The sequence below is a fragment of the Benincasa hispida genome, chromosome 5, assembly GCF_027475165.1.
Source record: "Benincasa hispida cultivar pf3 chromosome 5, pf3_genome.v1.1, whole genome shotgun sequence".
Lineage (NCBI taxonomy): Eukaryota > Viridiplantae > Streptophyta > Magnoliopsida > Cucurbitales > Cucurbitaceae > Benincasa > Benincasa hispida.
This window is the reverse complement of record NC_143482.1, coordinates 3805696-3829549: the sequence shown is the minus strand read 5'-3', so window position 1 is coordinate 3829549 and position 23854 is coordinate 3805696. Positions and strand designations below refer to the sequence as shown.

General features: G+C 32.1%; 1 protein-coding gene across 1 annotated transcript; it reads right to left on the bottom strand.

Moving 5' to 3' along the window:
- Positions 1-18095: 18095 nt before the first annotated feature.
- On the bottom strand, positions 18096-21363 carry LOC120078566 (acid phosphatase 1-like). Its single transcript, XM_039032844.2, has 3 exons — positions 20846-21363; positions 19529-19738; positions 18096-18380 (listed from the first exon to the last, which is right to left on the bottom strand). Exons 1-3 carry the CDS (start codon positions 21238-21240, stop codon positions 18203-18205), a joined length of 783 nt encoding a protein of 260 aa, XP_038888772.1. The 5' UTR covers positions 21241-21363; the 3' UTR covers positions 18096-18202.
- Between the last annotated feature and the right edge of the window lie 2491 nt (positions 21364-23854).

The following is a 23854-nucleotide window of genomic DNA, read 5'->3' as shown; positions in this document are numbered from 1 at the left end:
CTTATGCAAACTTATTGCATAGGACACCCTCACTCCTCATGTCATAACATGTACGAATTAGAATCACATCGTATGTAGTACTTTACAACTCTTTGTAACAACTACAGACTAGGCTGCATCCAATAGTGTTACCAGAATAAGATACCCAACCTCATTCATGTACCATAGATCATTTTGACTATTTACTCGAACCCGATCCACTCTTATGTCTCCACATAAAGTTCAAGTACTCATACAATAGTCATGGGTCTTAGTTTATTGGATTTATACTTTCATACAATTTATGAGATCAATAACAAGTATATTGATTATAGAAAATGTTTATCATTTTACAAACTGCGAGTTTTTAGGACATAAAACCCAACACATTCATCATCCTTCATCATTATAAACACGATTGGGAATTTAAAAAAAGCGAACAAGTGTCCCGATAGTTAACGAATGTTGGATAATTCAGTTAAAAGAGTTTAGCCAATTAATCTTAGATTGTTAGAGCTCATTATCTGTGAAGGAACTCTTATTCAAGAGAACCTATGAGCGGAAGCAAAATATTTCCAAGCCCATTGTGAAAGAATTAAAGGCATTCACAAACATACAAAACAGTTATGCATCTTAGAACAAATTACAACATGCTTTAATAATTAATAATAAAAGGAATGAGAGACATACCTTTGAAGAACACTTCTTCTACAAATCTTTTACTCTCGTGAAGACTTGGACAACAACCTCTCGTTCAGATCACCTAGCCAATCACCTAGTAATCACGAATAGAGGGATGGAGGAAGGGTACGATCGAACTATACGATTAAGCAAGTGGGAGAAGGCACTGTCTATCACATAGACTGTGATGCTTGATCGTTTAGTAAATCTCGATTGGTACACGATCATTTAGTAAAACACTCTTGATCGTTTAGTAAATCTCGCTTAGCACGCGATCGTTTAGTAAATCGATTTACACGATCATTTAGTAAAAGGCGTTTTACACGATCATTTAGGCTCTCACTTAGAAGGCTATCATGTAGTCTCTCGTCAGCTAAACGATTAGTAAAACACTTAATGAAGCGATGTCATGACAAAATGAAAGCACTTTTCATTTTATCCTTCAGTTATGAAAATTGAACATAACCTCCCACGTTCAGGGTTAATGTATAAAAATAACCGACCACAATTATCTCATAATTGTTTAATTATAAATAAATATAATAACTAACTTATCATATCATATTTATAATCTATAGTTTTAATATCACATCATATGTAATATTTAAACCATATTTATTTTCTCCTTTATTCAATATAAATCATATTTATATCAATTTCTCCAATTAATGTATCTCATACATCATATCAATTATATCACATATAATTGAATTAGTTTAATTATATCATATACAATCAAACTCTCTATTGTTAATTTGAACACTTCAAACTAACCCAAAAACTTATTCTCAACTTGAATCCATTGAGTTACCAAGGGGAATTTATGGACCTGTAGCTTGAAGCTCCAACGGTATGTGAATACTGACTAAACTCTTTAATCACGAGATCCACCATTCGTTAACTATCGAGTACTCCACTAAAGACCAACAGCTGCACTCTTCTCACCACAGATATATTTTTTGTGTCCATTGGATATAACCAATCAACAGTACGATAACCCTTCACAGATCGCTCGTAAGTACAGTTGGGCCAATTTACCATTTTGCCCCTGTAGTTATATCTAACTCCTTAAGTACCACTGATTTCTCTAATGAACAATACATCATAGTCCTACTATGAGTGAACACCTCTCGGGCCATGAGAAAGTGTGTGGTGCCACATTGTTTAAGCCCCGGAATCAGCCTTTAAGGGAGCAATCTATCTACTTACCCTTGCTTCGGGGAATGAGTGAATTCCATCTTGTGTAGCCGAGTTCTTAGCTTCCCAATCAGACAAATCCCCAAAGTGGTAGGTTTAAGTCGGCAATCTGGTCATTCGCACCCATGCAAATCAAAAGACCGCCCTCTTAGGCAGGAATTCCCAACTCACTCAAGATTAAGGTCATATTATCTATGGTCATCCTAGTGAAATGAAAGTCTCTGTCATGAACGACGTTATATAACGAGACTAAACACTTTGTGATCCGATCTTATACAAACTCCTTTGTATAGGACACCTCTGCTCGCATGTCTCCACACGAATGATTAGGATCAGACTATCTGTAGCACTTTACAACACTTATAACATCTAAAAGCAAGTCATATCTGTAGTGTCACAAGGATAAGATTTCCCTCATTTATCCATATACTACAGACCATTTAGGTTATCACTTAAGGCATGATCCACTTGTATGTCTACACATACATGCTTAAGTCACAACGATAACCAGAGATCTTAGTTTATTGGTTTGTGGTTAATGCAAATAAAATATCTCATATTTCATAGACAACAGTGAAGAAAATATCTCATATTATTACATCGCAGGCATTTGTTAATACAGATGTTTACAAACTACATGACCCTACAAGATTTAGGGCATCAACTCCAATAACCTGTACGTCCATTAGGTCCTCCTACTAGCTTATATCGGACTAAACCTTAGAACAGTTTGACGATTGAGTTTGAAGTGTTCATATTCGAATAAGGAAATAAACGTTAAATATATGCAATATATTTAACAGTGTATCATTCAGTTGGGGATTGAATGATAAAGAGAGAGTTTGAGATATTTAAATAAGATTTAAACATCAAAGCTATGAATAAGAATTTACCAGGATTAGTATTAGATTTAATTGAATATTAAATTAAATTAATTAAATTGTTTAATTCATTACTTAATAATTTAATTTAAAATTAGTTATTTGAATTAATTTTGAATTAAATGGAATTAATCAAAGTTGGTCAAAGTCAAATGTCGACTTCACCAAGCTTTGAAAGTCGAAGGTCAAAAGTCGAATTCACTAAGTGGGAAATTCTAAAATTAGTTTTGAATTAAAATTGTATTTAATTAAAATTTGACTAAAGTCACATTTTGACTTCAAAATAGTCAAAAGTCAAAATGTTGACTTCACTTAGTGGAAAGATCCAATAATGATTTTTAGTGGAAAAGTCCAACTTTTAGTGATTTAGGGTTGATGTCCTAAATCTCGCAGGATCGTATAGTTTGTAATTGTATTGTACAAATATTTTATTTATTTAATAAAATATGAGATGTTTTATTTGACATTTAGTAGCATTAAACCCACAAACCAATAAACTAACATCCAAGGTAATCATCTGTAGCTTAAACATGCATTTAGAGACATACAGGTGGATCATGTTTTAGTGATAACCTAAATGGTCTATAGTAGATGGATAAGGTTGGACACCTTATCCTAGTGACACTACGAATACAACTCGCTTTGTAGATGTTACAATTGTTTTAAAGTGCTACAAATGATCTGATCCTAAACATTCATGTGGAGACATGTGAGCGAGGGTGTTCTATACAAAAGATTTTGTATAAGTTGGAATAGGAGGACAAGCCTCCATGAGAGCGAACATGAGATCCTCGATGATCAGGATCGTCGTGATCATGTGTTTCCATATTACGAAATTATCGCCAGTAAGTTTTCGGCGCTTAGTAATGCCAACGTGGCTGTTGCCATTTTGAAAAAGTTGCTAAAAATACGAATAAAACTTCATTAGAATTTTCTAATCCACTTTTAAACCAATCAGTTTTGTAAAACAGTGTCAAGTACCCTAAGTTATAGACTTCTATTTTGCAATGATGCCCCAGTGAGGCAGGACAAACGCCACCGGTGGGGTGATCAGTTGCCCCTTCACTGGGATGAGACATTCTCAACCATTAGGTAGAACCAACTCTTGGAACTGAACCTAACAGCCACCATTTTTCGGTCTAGAATCGTTAACCTTTAACTATTCTGCATAAGTATAACACCTCGCTTTTGGTGCCAGAGTCCCGCTCCAATGAGCCCACCATAGGGAAGAAGCAGATTAGGACAAGAGACTAAGTTACCTTATCTTCTTATAAGAGATCAAATAAAGAAACGCGCAAAACTGCCATCCTTTAGGGGGACACTCCCAGGGTACCTCGAGGCGGTACGCAGTAACTTTATTCAACCTAACGAGGGAGACCAAGGGATATGTTGTCGCACTTCCCGCTCCTACTTACTATGAACACTCTCTCTATCCACCTTGATATTGACCTACCCAAACACCATCCGTTAGGGGGACACGCCAAAGGTGCCGGGAGGCCGAGGGTAGATCTCACAGTATGGACTATTTAGGAGAAACGTGAAAGGTTTAAGTGAAGCATCTCATGCCCTAAGTACCTCCCATTGAATGTTCTACCTAGGGATTCATTAACCTAGACAATTCGGCTACTGATTTTAGTCTAAGTCGAATTTTTAAACTCTGCTCATAAATAGCGTTTTTCTATGAAATATGACCAAGTTCAAGTAGTCACATTTAAATACTTTAATTGATTGTCCTTAACTTGCATGCATGCATCAAATCTATCTAATTCACCTTTCTAGGTAAGTTCCCAGGTAATCCCACTGAATGTTCTACCTAGGGATTCATTAACCTAGACAATCCGGCTATTGATTTTAGTCTAAGTCGACTTTTTAGACTATGCTCATAAACAGCGTTTGTCTATGAAATATGAACAAGTTCAAGTAGTCACATTTAAATACTTTAATTGACTATCCTTAACTTGCATGCATGCATCAAATCTATCTAATTCACCTTTCCAGGTAAGTTCCCAGGTAGGAGTGTTACGTTTCCGTCAACTTAAATACCCCAGCTTAGACAGAACTAGCCTTAGACAAAAGGTCTCTTATAGATAGATTTGCTACACTTTAACCTTTTATTACCCAATTTAATTCTATTAAACTTATTAAAAGATTAAAGCCTTAGGTTTGCTAATCATATTAGAACCATGATCTTAGGTCTATGTGATCCAAGTTTTAAACACTTTAAAACCATGAATTAAACCTAAGTGAGCATGCATGTCTTTCTTATTTCTTTTAGTTCTAATTTCTCTTTAACTTTTAAAAAGAGACAACTAAAACCATTGCGAACTTCCACTTGTCAATTTGAACATTTCAAATTTAACCCAAACACTAGTTCTCTACTTTATCCAAGCTACCCAGGGGACCTAATGGACCTGTAGCTCGAAGCTCCAATGGTCTGTGAATAGCTGACTAATCTCTTTAGCCACGAGATCCACCATCCGTTAACTGTCAGGCATTCTACTAAAGACCAACAGCTGAACTCTTCTTACCACAAATATATTTCTATGTCCATCGGATATAACCAATAATGAGTACGATGACCCTTCACAGATGCTCGTAAGTACAACTGGGCCAAATTACCGTTTTGCCCCTATAGTTACACCTCACTCCTTAAGTACCACTGATTCCTCTAATGAACAATACAACATAGTCCAACTATGTGTAAACACCTCTCAGGCTAAGAGAAGGTGTGTGGCACCACATTGTTCAAGCCCCAGAATCAGCCCTTAAGGGAACTATCTATCTACTTACCCTTGCCTCGGGGAAGAAGTGAATTCCATCTTGTGTAGCTGAGTTCCCAGCTCCCAAATCAGATGAATCCCTAAAATGGTAGGTTTGAATCGGCGACCTGACCACTCACACCCATACAAATCAAAAGACCGCCCTCAATGACAGAAGTTCCCAACTCACTCAGGATTGAGGTCATGTTACCTATGGTCATCTTAGTGAAGTAAAATCTCTTTCATGAACGGTATTATATAACGAGACGTTAACACTTCATGGTCAGGTCTTATACAAACTCCTTATATAGGACGCCCTCGTTTGCGTGTCCCCAACACGAATGATCAGGATCAGACCATCTGTGACAAGTCACAACACTTGTGATCATTCCACAATGTGGGCTGCATCCGTAGCGTTACCAAGATAAGGTTTTCCTCCTATATTTATATATTACAGATCATTTTGGTTATCACTCAAGATATGATCCACTTGTATGTCACCACATACATGCTTGAGTCACATACAAATAACCAGGGATTTTGTGTTTATTGGTTTGTGGTAAAGCAAATAAAACAAGCAACTGAGAAAAAATACAAGATGTGAAGTAAATATCATATATTAACAACACAAGCATTTGTACAAACTGTTTACAAACTACAAGACACGAGACTTTAGGGCATCAACCCCAACAATATAAAGTTTATTTGAGAGGAAATAAATATTTGAATATAATTCAAATATTAACTATGTGAATTGAATTCATATGATTGAATTTAATATAAATGGAATTTATATTAAATACCATTAATGAGATAATTAAAACTATAGGTTATATTGTATATGATACGATATTAAACCATAGGTTATATGTTATATATGATATAACATATAGTAATATATACATACATACATATATGTTATATATATATATAATTAAAATTAAATTATTTTATTAATTTTAATTTGAATTTTAAAAGGAGGAAAATAACTTCCCTCCCCTTAATTCTCTCTTTAATCTCACGATCAAGGTGGGAGTGAGGAAGTGATACAGTTTTCTTCTTCTTCTTCTTGGTTTTACAGAAAATAGAGAAAAGGTTCTCGAAAAAAAAGCTTTTGAAAAAATCTCTAAAACTTTCTCTTATCTCAATTCCTCTCAATCATCCTAAAGAATATAGAGGAAACATTTTTTGTGGTGGCCATTAGAGTTTCGAGTTCATGGTAGTACGTGGCCATTTTGGAGAAAATGAAATATGTGAAGAAAAGGTTCTTCAAGGGTAAGTCTCCCTCTCTAATCATTTTCTCAATTTTTATTGCATGCTATAAATTTTTGTGAATTGCATAATTATTTCTGTAATTTATGTTATGTGAAAAATAAAAAATTGGGACGATCCACGTTTTCGCTCAAGACTTTCACAGGTTCCTTCATCTGCCTATCACACTCTATTGTGATAACAGTGGAGCAGTTGAAAATTCTAAAGAACCGAGAAGCCATAAGTGCATGTGCCATCTCATCAGGAAGATAGTACACCAAGGAGACGTGATAGTCATGCAGATAGCCTCATAAGACAACTTGGCTGATCCATTTACTAAGGCCCTTACAGCTAAAGTATTTGAAGGTCATTTAGTGGGACTAAGACTGTGGGTTATATACATCTAGGGCAAGTGGGAGAATTCACGGTGTATCTGATGCCTTGGTTTATTGTATTTATCTTTTCTCTCAGACTCAATGTTGTATATACTCCATTGGAGTTTTAGTCCAAGTGGGAGTTTGTTGGGTTGAATGTCTTAAAACTTGTAGTTTGTATATTAAACATATTCTATTTGCTATAAAGATGTTATTGAGGTTTTTCAATAAAGTTATTATTGAATGTGTGAATTGCACTTGTTAAAAGCCTAAATCCAATAAGCTAACAAACCCTTGGCTATAGCATGAATACTTAAACTTTATATAGAGACAAAAAAGTGGATCAAGTTCGAGTATATGACTAAAATGGTCTATAAATATATGGATAGGATTGGGTACCTTATGTAACATCCCGAGTTTTTATGAAAATTTAAATTAATTATCGCAAATTATTGAGTTTTGGTTTCCCTAATCTTTGAAATTTGGAATCAAATTGTTATAGTTGAAGAAGTTTTATTGGTTATGTGGATTCTTTGAGTGGAGTTTTAAATTGATTGGAAGGGATAATTAAATTATTTGGATAAGAAATTTTGAGTTTTTGTGAAATTTGAAAAGGAAAATGGGAAATTGTGGTTTTAAAATTTCACCCTCTTTAATTTTAGAATTTAGATCCAAAATTTAAGTAAAGAATTAGGAAAAGATAATTGGTTTATTTGGAAGTTATTAAATCAATTATCTAAAAAGATTTTAATTTGAATTTAAGTTAATTTGGAAAGTTAGAATTTAATTTTGGGATTTATGATTTTTGGAAAGAAGTGATTAAAAGTTGGTAAATTTATTTTGAGGTTTATTTAATTAATTGAAGAAGAGGTGAAAGATTTGAGTTTGATGTGATATATTTATTAAGGAAATGAAAAGGATATATATATATATATATATATATATATATATATATAAGGGTTTTGGAATTTAAGAAAAGAAAAGAGTATATATGGATTTTGGAATTTAAAAAGGAAGGGAAATAATATTTTATATATATATATTATTTATACTTTTGTGTGGTGGAGAATTAAAAAGAAAGAAAAAAAGAAAAGAAAAGAAAATATCCCTTCTTCCCCCTCTCACGCGACAACAAACCCCCCCTCCCAAGGTTCTTTGGGTTTTGGGGTTTTGACTTTTGAGTTAATCTAACGGGTAACCCATTGTGTTGGAAATTTAGACCGGAGTTTAAAGTCGGGATCATGCTATTCAACACAAGATTGAATTAGGAGTTCCTAATTGGATTTTGACTTGGGTTTTGGAGGTGATTTAAGATTAAAGTGCTAGTTGGGTAAGAATTTTGTTGGCTTTTAAAATTGCTTTATGTATGGAATCAAGTTTGAAGACTAAAATGAATTTTCTTCATGCCCTAGGATTGGACTAAAGGTTGTGAAGTGGGATTGGAGAGTTTGCTTGAGTGCAGAATTATGATTTCAGTTTCATATTGAAGTAAGTAATCTTACTACTGGAACCACCTTTGTGTCGAGCGATAAATTTACGATTTATTTTGAGGATTTTAAGACTAGTTACAAGGATAATTTTGATTGTTCCGAGATTTAATGGACTGTTTAGAAAAGATATATGAGCATGTGATAATATGTCTGAAGCATGTTAATGTATGAGCATGATTTAGAATTTTATGAGACATATTACAAGTACGATTGAGCATGACCCTAAATTATGAGTTAAGCGACACTACTACTGGAATGTCTTAAAGCTAGGTGAAAGTTGGAGCATTTGTTGATGTACATATTTATGTGATTTATTATGAAAGTGTGTAGACATATTACAAGTATTATGAAATTTTGAATGTTTGATTGTTTACATGAGTTAGTGCATGAAAGTGATGTACTAGAGTTGAACCATTAAAACTAGATTAAACAAGTACGTTGAGGTTAATTAACATGACCTCGATGAGGAGATTTTAGAGGACTCATGATTATGTGAATGTTATATGTAATGTGAAATTAAATGTAATCTCTTTTCCTTTCTAGATTATGTGATTGCATGAAAGTGATGTATGTCCGAGGGCGCTAGTACATGAAAAAGATGTACTAGGGCTGGTATATATGAAAGTAATACACACCTAGAGGGTACTGGGGTGTACATAAGAGGTACATGCTTAGTGGGTTATGTGTATACGAAAGAGGTGTATACATAACCATGTGTACGAAACGGGTATGCATCCCTACATTTATAGAGAGGATCTGAGGTGTACGAAAGAGGTACACACTCAGTGGGTTATATGTATACGAAAGATGTGTATACATAACCATGTATACGAAAGAGGTACACACTCAGTGGTTTATGTGTATACAAAAGAAGTGTATACATAACCATATGTATGAAAGAGGTACACATTCAATGAGTTATGTGTATACGAAAGAGGTGTATGTATAACCATGCCTCGAGTCTGGTCAAAAGAAAATTTATAAAATACCCGAACTACTCCCAATTAAATACATTATATTAATTATATCATACATACAGTTAGTTAATTATATCATATATAATTAATTTTCCCAATTAATCTGAACACTTCAAATTAATTCAAAATTAATTCTCAATTAAATTCTTGTTGAGTTACAGAGAGAATCTTATGGACTTGTAGATTGAAGCTCCAATGGTACTTGGATAATTAATTAAACTTTTTAATTAAATTACCCAACTTTCATTAACTTTCGGTCATTCCACTAAAGGTCGGGAGCTGCACTCTTCGCACTACAGATATATTTCTATGTCCATTGGATATAACCAATCAATAGTGTGATGACCCTTTATAAGTAGAAGTTCACAACTCACTCAGGATTCAGGTTATATCACCTATGGTCATCCCGGTGAAATGTAAGTCTTATTATTTATGGTGTTATATAATGAGACTAATCATTTCGTGGTCCAGTATTATACAAATTCTTTATATATTATACTCCCACTCACATGTCTCCAAATAAATGATCAGGATCAGATCATTTGTAGTACTTTACAACACTTTTAATACCTACAAAGTAGATCGTATCTGTAGTGTCACCAGGATAAGGTATCCAACCTTATTCATCTACTACAGACCGTTTAGGTTATTATTTAAACAAGATCCACCTGTATGTCTCTATATACTTATTTAAATTACATAAAATAATCTAGGATCTTTAGTTTATTGGATTAAGTGTATGCTTATAAAATAACAATTATTTTATTAATAACAATTTGTTTATACAATGTTTACAAACTACGAGAATACAAGAGATTTAGGACACCAATCCCAACTATCTCCACTTGTCCTAAAGCTTAGGGAGCCTAATGTCAATACAAATAAAGTACAAAAATACAAAAAACTAGGGCATACATTATTTCCAGTTACATTTCTCACTTGTCCTAGACAATATGTCGTATATCTCGTAGATCCAGGCTTTCTAGATGACCCTTGAATACTTTAGCCATAAGAATCTTTGTAAACGGATCAGCGACATTGTGCTTCGAAGCAATCTTCATGACAGTCACCTCACCTCGATGTACAATCTCCCAAATCAAGTGATATTTTTGCTCTATGTGCTTGCCTCTTCAGTGACTCCTAGGTTCCTTAGAATTTTCCACAGCATCACTGTTATCACAATAAAGTGTGATGGGCAAAGATATATTTAGAACAACTTCCAAATTAGTAAATAATTTCTTAAGCCAAACAACTTCTTTAGCAGCTTCACAAGTAACTACGTATTCAGCTTCCATAGTGGAATCTACGATGCATCCCTGATTGATGCTTCGCCATACTATAACTCCTCCATTTAAAGTAAACACTGACCCTTATGTGAATTTTTTAGAATCCCAATCAGTCTGTAAATCAGAGTCTGTGTATCTTGTAAGGACCAAATCCTCATCTCATACACGAGCATATAGTCCCTCGTTCTCCGAAGATACTTGAGGATCGTTTTGACCACTGTTCAGTGATGTAATCATGGATTAGACTGATATTGACTAACAATCCCTACTACATAGCAAATGTCAGATCTGGTACATAACATTGCATACATAAGGCTGCCAACAGCCGATGCATGGGGAATTCGTCTCATTTCCTCAACCTATTGAAGAGTCTTAGGACATTATTATTTAAACAATACAATTCCATGCCTGAAAGGTAATAAACAATTCTTGAAATTGTGCATCGAATATCTGACAAGCATCTTGTCAATATACAATGCCTGAGACAAGGCCAACCTTTTATTCTTACGATCCCTAATAATCTGGATCCCTAGAATAAGTTGTGCCTCTCCCAAATCTTTCATTTTGAATTGCACGACCAGTCATTTCTTTACATCAGTCAGAAAACCTACGTTATTTCCGATGAATAGAATATCATCCACATATAGCATGAAGAAAGCTACAGAGTTGTTGATGATTTTCTTGTAAACATAAGGCTCGTCAACATTCTGACGCTTTAAAGGTCTGTACCTTTCCATCTACACCTCTTTTCCTCTTGTAGATCCATTTACAACCTATAGGTTTTAGCTCATCAGGTTGATCTACAAGCTCCCAAACAGAATTGAAGTACATGGACTCCATTTCTTGATTCATGGCTTTAATCCATTCATTCTTGTCAACATCTTCAATTGCTTGTTTATAAGACAATGGATCCTAAACTCCTCATCAGTTATGATGTTTTGGGCTTATGTTAAACCCATATAACATACAGGTGGGTTCATACCTCCCACTATGTTAAGGCAATCTCAACTCTTCAGATGGATGACTAAATGAACTGACATCAACAACTCTTGTTGATGTATCAGTCCCTTTAACTAGGGGTGTGCACGGTTTGGTTCGGTCTGATTTTGGGTAAACCATGAACCGAACCAAAGGCCACGGTTCTCAAGTAAACAGAACCGTGAAAACTGATTTCCATCAGTTTCGATTCCTGAACCGAACCAACCTGAATCAGTTCAGGTCAGTTTATAATCGATGGTTTTTTTTTTTTAATTAGACAAAAGGATTGGCTTATGGGCTTATTGTTGGAGTTTGTTCCCTAAAGTCTTGTGTCCTGTAGTTTATAAACAACTTTGTACGAACACTTGTGATATATAATATATATGATATTTACTTCATTACTTGACTTTACACATTTAGATATTTTTTATTTTACCACAAACCAATAAACTTAATATCCATGGTCATCTTTATGTAACTTAAGCATGTATGTAGTGACATACAAGTGGATCATGTCTTAAGTGACAACCAAAATAGTCTGCAGTATATGGATATAGAAGGGAAACTTTATCCTGGTAACATTACGGACGCGGCCCGCTTTGTGGAATTGTTACAAATGTTGTGACTTGTCATAGATGGTCTGATCCTGATCATTCGTGTAGTGGATATCGAGCGGAGTCATCCTATACAAAGAGTTTGTATAAGACCTAACCTCAAAGTGTTAATGTCTTGTCATATAACTCCATTCATGACTAAGACTTCACTTCACTAGGATGACCATAGGTAACATGACCTCAATCTTGAGTGAGTTGGTAACTCTTGCCATTGAGGGCGATCCTTTTGATTTGCATGGGTGCAAGTGGTCAGAACGTCGACTCAAACCTACCATTTTGAGGATTCGTCCGATTTGGGAGCTGGGAACTCAGCTTCACAAGATGGAGTTAACTCCTTCTCCAAAGTAGGGGTAAGTAGATAGATTGCTCTCCTAAGGGTTGATCTCGGGGTTTGAAGGATGTGGCATCAAACATCTTCTTATGGACCGAGAGGTGTTCACATATAGTAGGACTATGTTATATTGTTGATTAGAGGGATCAGTGGTACTTAAGGAGGAAGATGTAATTACAGGGGCAAAATAGTAAATTGGCCTGCTGTAATTACAAGCATCTGTGAAGGGTCATCGTACTGGTGATTGGTTATATCCAATGGACATAGAGATATATCTATGGCAAGAAGATTTCAACTGTTGGTCTTTAGTGGAATGTCTGACAGTTAACAGATGGTGAATATCGTAACTAAAGAGTTTAGTCAATTATTCACGTACCGTTGGAGCTTCGAGCCATAGGTCCATAAGGTCCCCTTGGTAGCTTGGATACAAGTTGAGAGACAGTTTTTAGGTCGGTTTGAAATGTTCAAATTGACAAGAGGGAGTTCGATTATATACGATATAATTGAACGAGTTAATTAAATATGATATAATTAACTTTATGTATGAGATACATAAATTTGGAGGAAATTGGATATAAATATGATTTATATCTAGTATAGGAAAATATTATAATTAATATATGATATTAATTTATATATTATGAATATGATGAGATCACATTCATTGGACGGTTATAAAGGAAATAGGACGGTGTCTCTTCTGTTCTAAATAACGGATGAGTGTATTGAAAGATCACTTTGAGATGCATAAATAGCTAACGGTGTGTTGAGCATGAAGGCGCAGACATTGTGTTAAAGAGAGTGTCATCGTTTAGAAAATCAATGCCTATACGATAGTGCCTACACGATCGCTTACATATACGATATTGCTAAGCGATCGTTTACCGATTACACCTTTACGCGCTATTAACTAAACGATCATTTACCTTTTCCTAAGCGATCGTTTAGCTCTCAATATTTACTAAACGATCGTATACTTCACCTAAATGATCAAGTATCTTGTCTATATGATAGACAACTTTATCTCCCACTTGCTTGATCATTGTGTTTGGTCTCTCTTCCTCCTTCCCTCTATCAAATCCGAACAAAGCCCACACTTTGGATTCTCACTCCAAGAATACTGAGGGCTCTGAGTGGTGGTATCATCTCTGTTTCCTTCTGTCCGAATGGTGATTGTTCGAGGTAGACGGTTGGGTTTTAGACTCGCTGTGAAGAAGAAATCTTCATCTAGTATGATCTCTTGATCTCTTTAGCATTATGAATGCATATTAGTATGTTTTGAATGTATATGTGGTAGTTTTGTCATAATGAATTGGAAAGATCCACTTCCGCTTGTAGGTACTCTTGAATAAGAGTTCCTTCACTTATGCTATGGGCTGGACTTATGGACAGACCAGTATTACTTTGCCTTCAAGGCATGACTCACATAAACAAATATTAATATATAGGGTCGGTATTCGCAATTTCGTTTTCAAAAATCGACCACTCTGATACCAATTGAAGGAAAAACCAACGAAGGTTTTCGCAGTGGACAACGGGGATCAATCTCAATTTAGTATTTCATAGAATTTACAAAGTTACAGAATTAAAAAGAAGAGATTATACATTAAAATTAAATTTACAGCATGCTTTTCAAAAGAAAAAAAGGGAGAAGAAAGACTTACCTTTGAATAACAACTCTTCAAGAACTCCCTTGAACGGATCACAATCTCTTCTTCTAAAAGGGAAAACACTAAAAGAGAAGCCTCCTGTATTCTTCTAGGGTTTGAGAATAGGCAGGATGTGTGGGCTCTGCCTTAGAGTTTTGGAAGAGGAAGGAGATGAAGAGGAGGAGATGGAATTTTTTAGAGAACATTTTCTCTTTGTAATTTCCTTCAGAGAGAACCTTTCTCCAGGGTTTCAAAGAGGAAGATCAATGAGCATCAGACACATCATATCCTTTTCCCACATCACGTACTTAGTTGAGATAAATCAGGGGGAGGGAGTTAATTTAAAATTAAATTAATAATAATTATACATATAATAACAACATTATTATATGTATATAAACTATATGTTATATCCCATATAACACATAATCTATAGTTACATATTGTATCAAATACAATATAACCTATAGATTTATTTTCTCTAAACCATACATGCTATTTAATATAAATCACATTTACATTAAATTCACTTATATGAATCTCATCCATATAATTTGAATCATATTCAAATTCCTCTCATATTATCTTATATCATGATGTATCAAATACATCATATTAATTATATCATATATATAATTAATTATATCACATATAATTAATTTTCTCAATTAATTTGAATGTTTAAAATTAATCCAAAATTAATTATCAATTAAATCCCTGTTGAGCTATAGAGAGGATCTTATGGACCTATAGATTGAAGTTCCAATGGTACTTGGATAATTAATTAAACTCTTTAATTAAATTACCCAACTTCCATTAACTGTCGGTCATCCCACTAAAGATCGAGAGCTACATTCTTAGCATTACAAATATATTTCTGTGTCTATTGGATATAACTAATCAACAGTGCGATGACCCTTCATAAATTGCTAGTAAGTACAACTGGGCCAAAATTATCGTTTTGCCCCTGTAGTTACATCTAACTTCTTAAGTACCACTGATTTCTCTAATGAACAATAAGTCATAGTCCAACTATGACCAAGTCCCACTCGGGCCAAGAGAAGGTGTGGCCACTATGTTTAAGCTTCCGAAGAGAACAATTTATCTACTTACCCCGACATCAAGGAAGGAAGGAATTCCGTCTTGTGTAGCTGTATTCCCAGCTCCCCAGTCAGACGAATCCCTAAAATAATAGGCTTATTGAGTTAGCAATCTGGCCACTCTCACCCATATAAATCAGAAGACCGCCTTCATGAGCTTCACAACTTACTCAAGATTCAGGTCATGTCACCTATGGTCATCCTAGTGAAATGTAAGTCTCTATTAATAATGGCGTTATATAATGAGACTAATCATTTCGTGGTCCGGTCTTATACAAACTCTTTGTATAGGATACCTCCGCTCACATGTCTCTACATGAATGATCAGGATCAAATAATTTGTAGCACTTTACAACACTTGTAACACCTACATAGCGGGTCGTATCCGTAGTGTCACTAGGATAAGGTACCCAACTTTATCCATATACTACAGATCGTTTAGGTTATTATTTAAATAAGATCCCTACATAAAATAATCTAGGATCTTTAGTTTATTGGATTGAGTGTATGCTTATAAAATAACAATTATTTTATTAATAACTTGTTTATACAATGTTTACAAACTACGAAAATAAAAGAGATTTAAGACACCAATCTCAACACAATGTACTTAGGTTCCCCCTAAATACAATATCAAATCAAACTCCTTCCGAGTTCTACAATGACTACCGAACCAAAAACTCAACGAAAAATACAAGGATTTTCAATAATAATACATGGAGGTTAAGCCTTAGACAAACCCTAAGCTCAAAACTCTCAATACATACTTTTCTAATAAGGTGGCTAACCCTAAAAGTGAATAAGAGTATAATATAAATGAGGCTAACTTTGAGAATATCTTTTAAGAGTGAATAAATATTATGTGCTGGAGAATAAGGAAAGTAGCCACAGAAATCTGTAAATCAACACAGACATATAAGGAAAAGATATTCTAACGTTCATAACGTCGATGTTGTCCTATCGAACTTCTTTATTTGGAAATATCTGCAACAACATTGAGATGTTATTTGACTCCTCGAAAAGTTTGGCTTGGACTCTTATTTTCATAACTCCACAACTAAATTTAGGTCCAATTAGCTTTCTTTTTCCATCTTGAACCTTTCAAAGTCCTCTATATGGTCTTGAATCATTTAATCTCTATAGAATTAACATTAAACCACATGAGAACTATTTAATAGCACATTTGAAGTAGTATTGAACACCAAACCAACTTTTTAAATTAGACTGTTAGTTGGGTGAAAATTCACATTTGAATTATCTTTGTTTATTTTGCAATAATGTAGGATATCCAAACATCTTGTGTTACGTAGTATCTTGAGATGCATATACGAAGGTCAACTATGAAGTTTTTGATGTCCTTAGGATATATGAATTTCTAAGATCTCCACGTGTAGGGAATCGAACATTTCTCAACTTTTTCTTTTTTTTTTTCATCAATTTTAGAATCTATCTGTGTTTTTCAGTATCTATCACTGATAGATTTTGAAATTTGCTATATTTTGTAAATATTTCCAATAGTTTTGTCATTTAAAATAATTTTTCTTATCTTTTTAATTTTTAATGTATAATTAAAATGAATAAATGATTTGTACCCCAATAAACAAGTTTATGAAATTAACTACACTCATATGTTTACTTTTTTAAACACAACGTCTGGAGATGAGGGATCGAACCTCCGACTTCTAAAAAGGAAGATCATGTCAATTATCGTTGAACTAAATCCATTCTAGACTATACTTATGTTTTATTTACGTATAAAATAAATTTAATTGTATAATAGCTCAATTTATTTGTTCTATGTACGTATAAAATAAATTTCATTTAAATTATTTTCAATTGAAATCTAAAGTAAGATTATTTATTTATTTACTTTACTTTTTCAATAAAGCCAGCCAATATTTTAAAGAAAAATCTTTAAAAAAAATTAACTTGTTTTACAAAATATCATATGAAATTAATATAAATTAAATTGATAAAAATGAAAAACTAATTACTAAAAGACAAAAATATTTAAATTATCCGAAAATAGACAATGGCATTGTTTGAACAATGTATCATTTTAAATAATATACCCGTATTAATCAAACAAAAAAGTATACTCGTATAAAAATTGTACAAATTTTGAATTTCAAGAAATATAATATTTGAAAATATACCCATATAAGATGTCAAACTAGATATTCAAAAAACAAACGAAGTTGTCAAAAACTTATGGTCAACTATCAACCAAAGTTTTGAAATCAATTAGTATAGATTTTTTATAACTAATCCGTACTTAGCTTAATTGATTAAAGACAAATATCTTTGACAATATTGATTAAGAAGACATATATATTACATTATTAATAAACATGAAATTTGAATCTCCACTTGACTTGCCAAAATGGATAGCCAAATATGATCCAATGCCACCAAGTTGACAAATATGGCAAGCAAATAAAAGGGGTGACAAAGACAAAGTTTTAAGTGAACATTATAAACTTATACATCAAAGCATTTAATATTGGAGACAATATCCAATTATTTCATGTAAACAAAGAAATATACATATTTCTAATATACTTTAGATATCAATAATTATTATTAATACCAACATTTCATCTCACATACATAAGTCATAGGAAAATACATAAATAATGAATTTATATATATATATTAAGCCACATAGTACATGGAATTTGGGAGTTTGAATCTTCTATTAGGAGTGGGAAGGCCTTCAAAGCTGCTCCATTGGTCACCAACAATGCCCCAAATATGGTAGCCTTCATTAACAAGCCTTTGCCTTGCTTCTATCTTGTATTTTGCCACTTCTTTGCCTTCATCATCAAGTCCCCTATTCATTCCAACCACTACTCAATCTTAAAAAAGGTTAAATTTTCTTTGTGTTTATTTGATTTCCGAATTTTAAAAAATTTTAATTTCGTGTCTAATAAGTTTTTAAAATTTCTTAAATCGCCAATTGACCTAAAAGTTTAAGCTCGTGGGTAAAGGTATATATGTTCTGATACCATCTTAAGTCACCAATTGACCAAAAGCTTAAGCTCGTGAGTAAAGGTAAATTTGATTATATATCACAAAATTAAATTTCATGTTTAATGGAACTATGAAGTTTGAATTTTATGTTTAGTAAGTCCGTCAATTTAAAGAAATGTTGAATAGGTCATTAATATATTAGAAAGAAAACTGAAAATTTAAGAACATTTTCGAAGACAAATTTGAAAATTTAAAGACTTATAGGCACTTTTTAAAATTAAAAGACTTATTTGATACAAAATTGAAAATTTAAAGACCTATTAAATATTATTTCAAGTTCATAGACTAAATAATAATCTAAGATGAAACTAAGCTATGTTTGGTAACCATTTACCCCTCTAAATTAAGTCTATAAGCACATCTATGTCTAATAGAGTCTTCAATTTTCGATTCTTAGTTTTTAAAAATTAGGCCTATAAGCCTCACTTCCACTTTTAAATTTCTTGCTTTCATTATATACTTTCTATTAATGTTTTCAAAAATCAAGTTAAGTTTCGAAAACTTTAAAAAAAAAATAGTTTTTGAAAAATTTATCTTGCTTTTGGAATTTGGCTAAGAATTCAACTATTTTACTTTAGAAAGATGAAAACTATTATAAGAAATTAAAAGAAAATAGTCTTAATTCTCAAAAACTAAATAGTTACCAAAACATAGTATAAAGGTTCGGAACTAAACTTCATAATTGAACCTTGATCATTTGAGCTAGGTTCAAATGGACCTAATTTAGTCTTTTAGATTAACACTTTTTTTAGTGTACAAAATTTTCCTTTAAGACCATAATGTACCAATCTTCTATAAGTTCCATGATAAGAAATGATATATTTTGTCAAGAATAACTTTTTTTTTATGTATTATTCTAAAAATACATAAAGATATTATTATGAATTAAAAAGGTCAATAAATTTCTGATGGAAAAATATATGTAGTTTAGAGAGCAAAAGAAGAGACCTCAATGTGAGAGAAGACCATCCATGGTATCCAACTTGAATGAGATTATCAACAGTTGGAGATCTAAGATTTTCCCTTCTTGAAGAAATCAAAAAGATTTTAATCCCTTTGTCTTTAATAAGATTGAAGAGTTTCAATGAATGCTCAAGAGCTGGTGCTTTGCTGCTTTTCATCCACTCTTCTATGGCTGTTTCATTTAACTTTTCTCCCCTGTTTTATACATAAACTACCCAAAGCTCAATATGCAATCAATGATACTCATTCTTTAAAAATCGAAACTTGTTTTAACTTCCAAACTCTTTTGATAAATGTAGACAAAACAAAATCGCTACCAAATAGGGATTTGTCTAGATTTTGATATCATCTAATATTTTATCAATTTTTAGAACGTTCTACCAATCGTGCAAGTTCGTTAATTTCACTTACTTAAAAGCATATTTTTTAGCTTAGGCATAAAACTCAAGAAAAAGTTTTAAGTGATCTCTATTAACTCTTCTTTGTTCTTAAAAATTAAAGCTTATTTTAGCTTTGAAACTCTTTAAGAAATAGACAAACAAAATCAAGTCTATTAAGACTTCATGTTTTTAGATTATATCCATCACATCTATATCTTAGATTATCCATAAATCTCACAAGAAAAAGTTTAAGTCCAATCGATTGTTTTTAATTGTAGAAGCTTGTCTTAACTTTCAAACTCTTTGAGTAACATACAAACAAAATCATTATCAAACATGAATTTGTTAAGACTTCAATATCATTTAGTGTCGTATCAACTTTATAGGATGTACATTTGGTCGTGCGAGCTCATTGAATTCACTTACTCGAAAGCGTGTTTCTTAGGTTAAGTATTACCCATAACTCAATACACACGTCTCTATCTTAGATTATGCATAAATCTCAACATAAAACGTTAAAGTCGTAATCGAAACACATCCTCTTCTTTAAAAGTGAAGCTTATTGTAACTACCAAATTCTTTGAGAAATAGAAAAACAAAAGATGTTATCAAATAGGGGTTTGTTAAGAGATTTTGATACATCTAACGTCTTATCAACCTTACTAAGTCTTATCAACCACTAAAACATACATTCAATCGTGTAAGCTCATCAAATTCGTTTATTCATAAGCATGTTCTTTTTATTACTACCCAAAACTCAATAAACACATCTCTATCTTATATTATGCACAAATCTCAATCGAAAAAGTTTAAGTTTGTTGTTTATGTTCAGCTTATCTTAACTGTCAAACTCTTTAAGAAATAGAGACAAAACACAAAATCGTTACCAAACAGAGATACAGACTCATTTGAATTCACTTACCCGAAATCGTATTTCTTGTAAAAAGGAATGTTGGACAAAAGGGTATCATCAACATCAAAGATCCAAGCATCAGTGCCATCACCTTGAAGGTTACAACAACTACTAAGGTAAAGCTTAACCTCTTCAATTGCCATATTAGAATCAGCAATATATTGGGAAGAAGTCATGTACTTTTTGATATGGTTTATGCATTCTTGAGGCACAACTTCAAAACCTTTAACATTGTTTACCTCAACATTGACCCTCCAACTCTCACAATAAATTTTCAAGGCATCATCACCCATTATCTCCAAATGATTGCTCTTTTTTTGCCTCAAAATGTTCCAATTTGCACCAACAAATGGTGCCAAAATAATGGGTGAAACAAGAAGCCAAAATGGCACAAGATTTGCCATTGGCAAGTGGGAAGAAGATATGGGATTTTTATTTTTTTTTGGGAGGGGTTTTTTTTCTCAAGAGAAAAAGGAAATTAGGTTAATGAGAGGTAATTATAGCCATATGTACAAAAAAGCCAATTAGGTGTGTTCTTTGACAACTAGGTTTGGTCCCATTTCTAATGCTTGATTGAAGGGTTGCTTATGAAAAGGAAGTGAACAAAATAAACAAGTTGGTCCCATATATTTTGTGACCCTTTAATTCTCTATCTTTTCTCTCTCTCTTTTTTTTTTTTTTTTTTCCAATATTAGTTTACTTAGGAAAGTTTAGGGTCTAGATTTATTCATTTATAAAAGTTTAATATTTAAACTGATACAATTATTAATTTAGAGTTTTAATCGATAAAATTCGAACGTTTAGGAACATAAATTTATATTTAACCCTTTTTAAAATTATTTTGTGCTTTACCATTGGAATTTAGATTATTTAGTGTTGTTAATGTTAGAAATTTAAATGTTATAACCATATGGTATTAATTGTATCTGCGGATATTTTCATAATATTTTCTACATTTTCATAAATTGACATCAATGTGAAGTGTTAATTGATATTTATATTATCCCATAAAAAATTCATAAAATATATATATATATATATATATAAAAATAAGCAACAAGATGAACGGATTAAATTTATTATAAATAATAAACATATTAACTTGTTTAAAAATATACTATCGTTTATTTATTAATTTAAATATTCTTTTCATTTTGGTTTTTTCTTCAAAAATATTCATTGACATTGATATTTTATTAATATTTTCATTGAAATAGTTAATTGGAGACCTCAACATTTTCAGTAACATCGACATTTCAAAGTTCAAACCTTAGTTATATAGATCCAATGATTAATAACGCCCTCGAGCTAGACACTAAAATTATTATTATTAGTTGAATATGAAAGTTGGAAGATTTGAATTTCGAACCTCTCGTGAACGTTACATTGTTTTTACTAATTATACTATATTCTGATGCAAATGGGGAGAAACAGTACACAAAAGTCTAGACAGAGGATTTAATTAAGAATGAAAATATAGTAAAGATATTAATGAAAATGATATTGTGGATCTAGACAAAAGCATTATTGTGTAAATATATGTGGCAAAAAGGTCAAATATAATGTTCATTTTAAACAATACTTTGGCTCATAGGAAACTTAATGGGTTGCATATTAAATGTTAAAAGTAATTTATAGGTAAAATTATAAGAAATATCTTTTACTTTGTCATTGGATTACAAATTCTTTAGAACTTTAGATAAAAATTAAGATATGAAATGGTAAGCATTGAGCTACAATGAAAATTTAATTTACTATAATCTAAAAGTCATCATTTTTTATTCGAAATACTAAATGGCCATTTGGAGTGCTAAGTTGATTATAGTCATTGGTTATTATACTTCGTGGATTATAATAGTCTACGGGTTATAGCAATCTGTATTTAAGGTGTAGACTATTTTAGTTTGAGTTATATTAGTTCGTATTTAATGTGCAGATTATTTTAGTTTGAGTTAATGAGAATAAAAGATGGTGGATATGAAATAATAAACATTATAATAAAAAATGATTTGAAACAGTAACACTATAGTTAATTGTAAATTATAATAATTGAAAACACAACTATCATGATTGAAAACTCAATCAGTGAGTGAGTTATTATTAATCCACTCCATCCGATAGAAATTGATGACCTAGATGGTCTTTAAAAGATTTCTACTGTAAGAATAGTTTCGAGATCTTTCTATAAATTGAGGGATAATATTGTAATTTTTAAAAGTATAATGGTATTTTTTAAATAAAAGACAGTTAAAGAAATATTTGTTATAATTTAGAAAGAAAACAAACAAATTTAGGTGGCTTTTCTAATTAAGTTAATGTGGAAGTTTGTAGGTAACATTGAAGTTCAAAACAAACATGTAATCTGTGAACTTTTTGACTTTAGATTTGAAAAGGAAAACAAAAAACAAAAGAAAAAAGTAGAAAAAGTTCACTACAAGCTTTGAATGGAATCTTTCTTAGTCTATTTTGTGGTCCGCTAAAAGGAATAAAGACAAAAGATGGTGGGATACAAAAGAAAGGGCCAAGATTTACCCACTAATTTTAGCCTAATCCATACTTAGAAAATTAAAACCATTATGTTCTTTTAAGTAAAATAAAAAATTGTAGTTTTTTTTTGTTTACTATCGAAGTTTACAAATTTATCGAGTAATTTCATCTTTTTCTATTTATTATATTTATCGAGAAATTTTACATCTCTCACTATTTATTCTTTTCATATTTATTAAGGAACTCTATATTCTCCTTTTAATTTACTTTTCATAATTATGTAGAAATTCCATGTTACAATTTTACACTCCAAATACTAGCTTACTAACTTTAATTCTAGATTTGTTAACTCCATTCAGTGGGTCAAATGCCCCAAAGATATTAAAACATGATTTAACTTTGTTAAGATGTTTTTTTTAGATTAAATGTATAAAATGTTCCATCATAGATGTTGTAATAAATCTTTTTTTAAAAAAATATTTTTGCCACAATTGAGATTAGGAGGATTTCAATTTTTAATTATCGGATTAC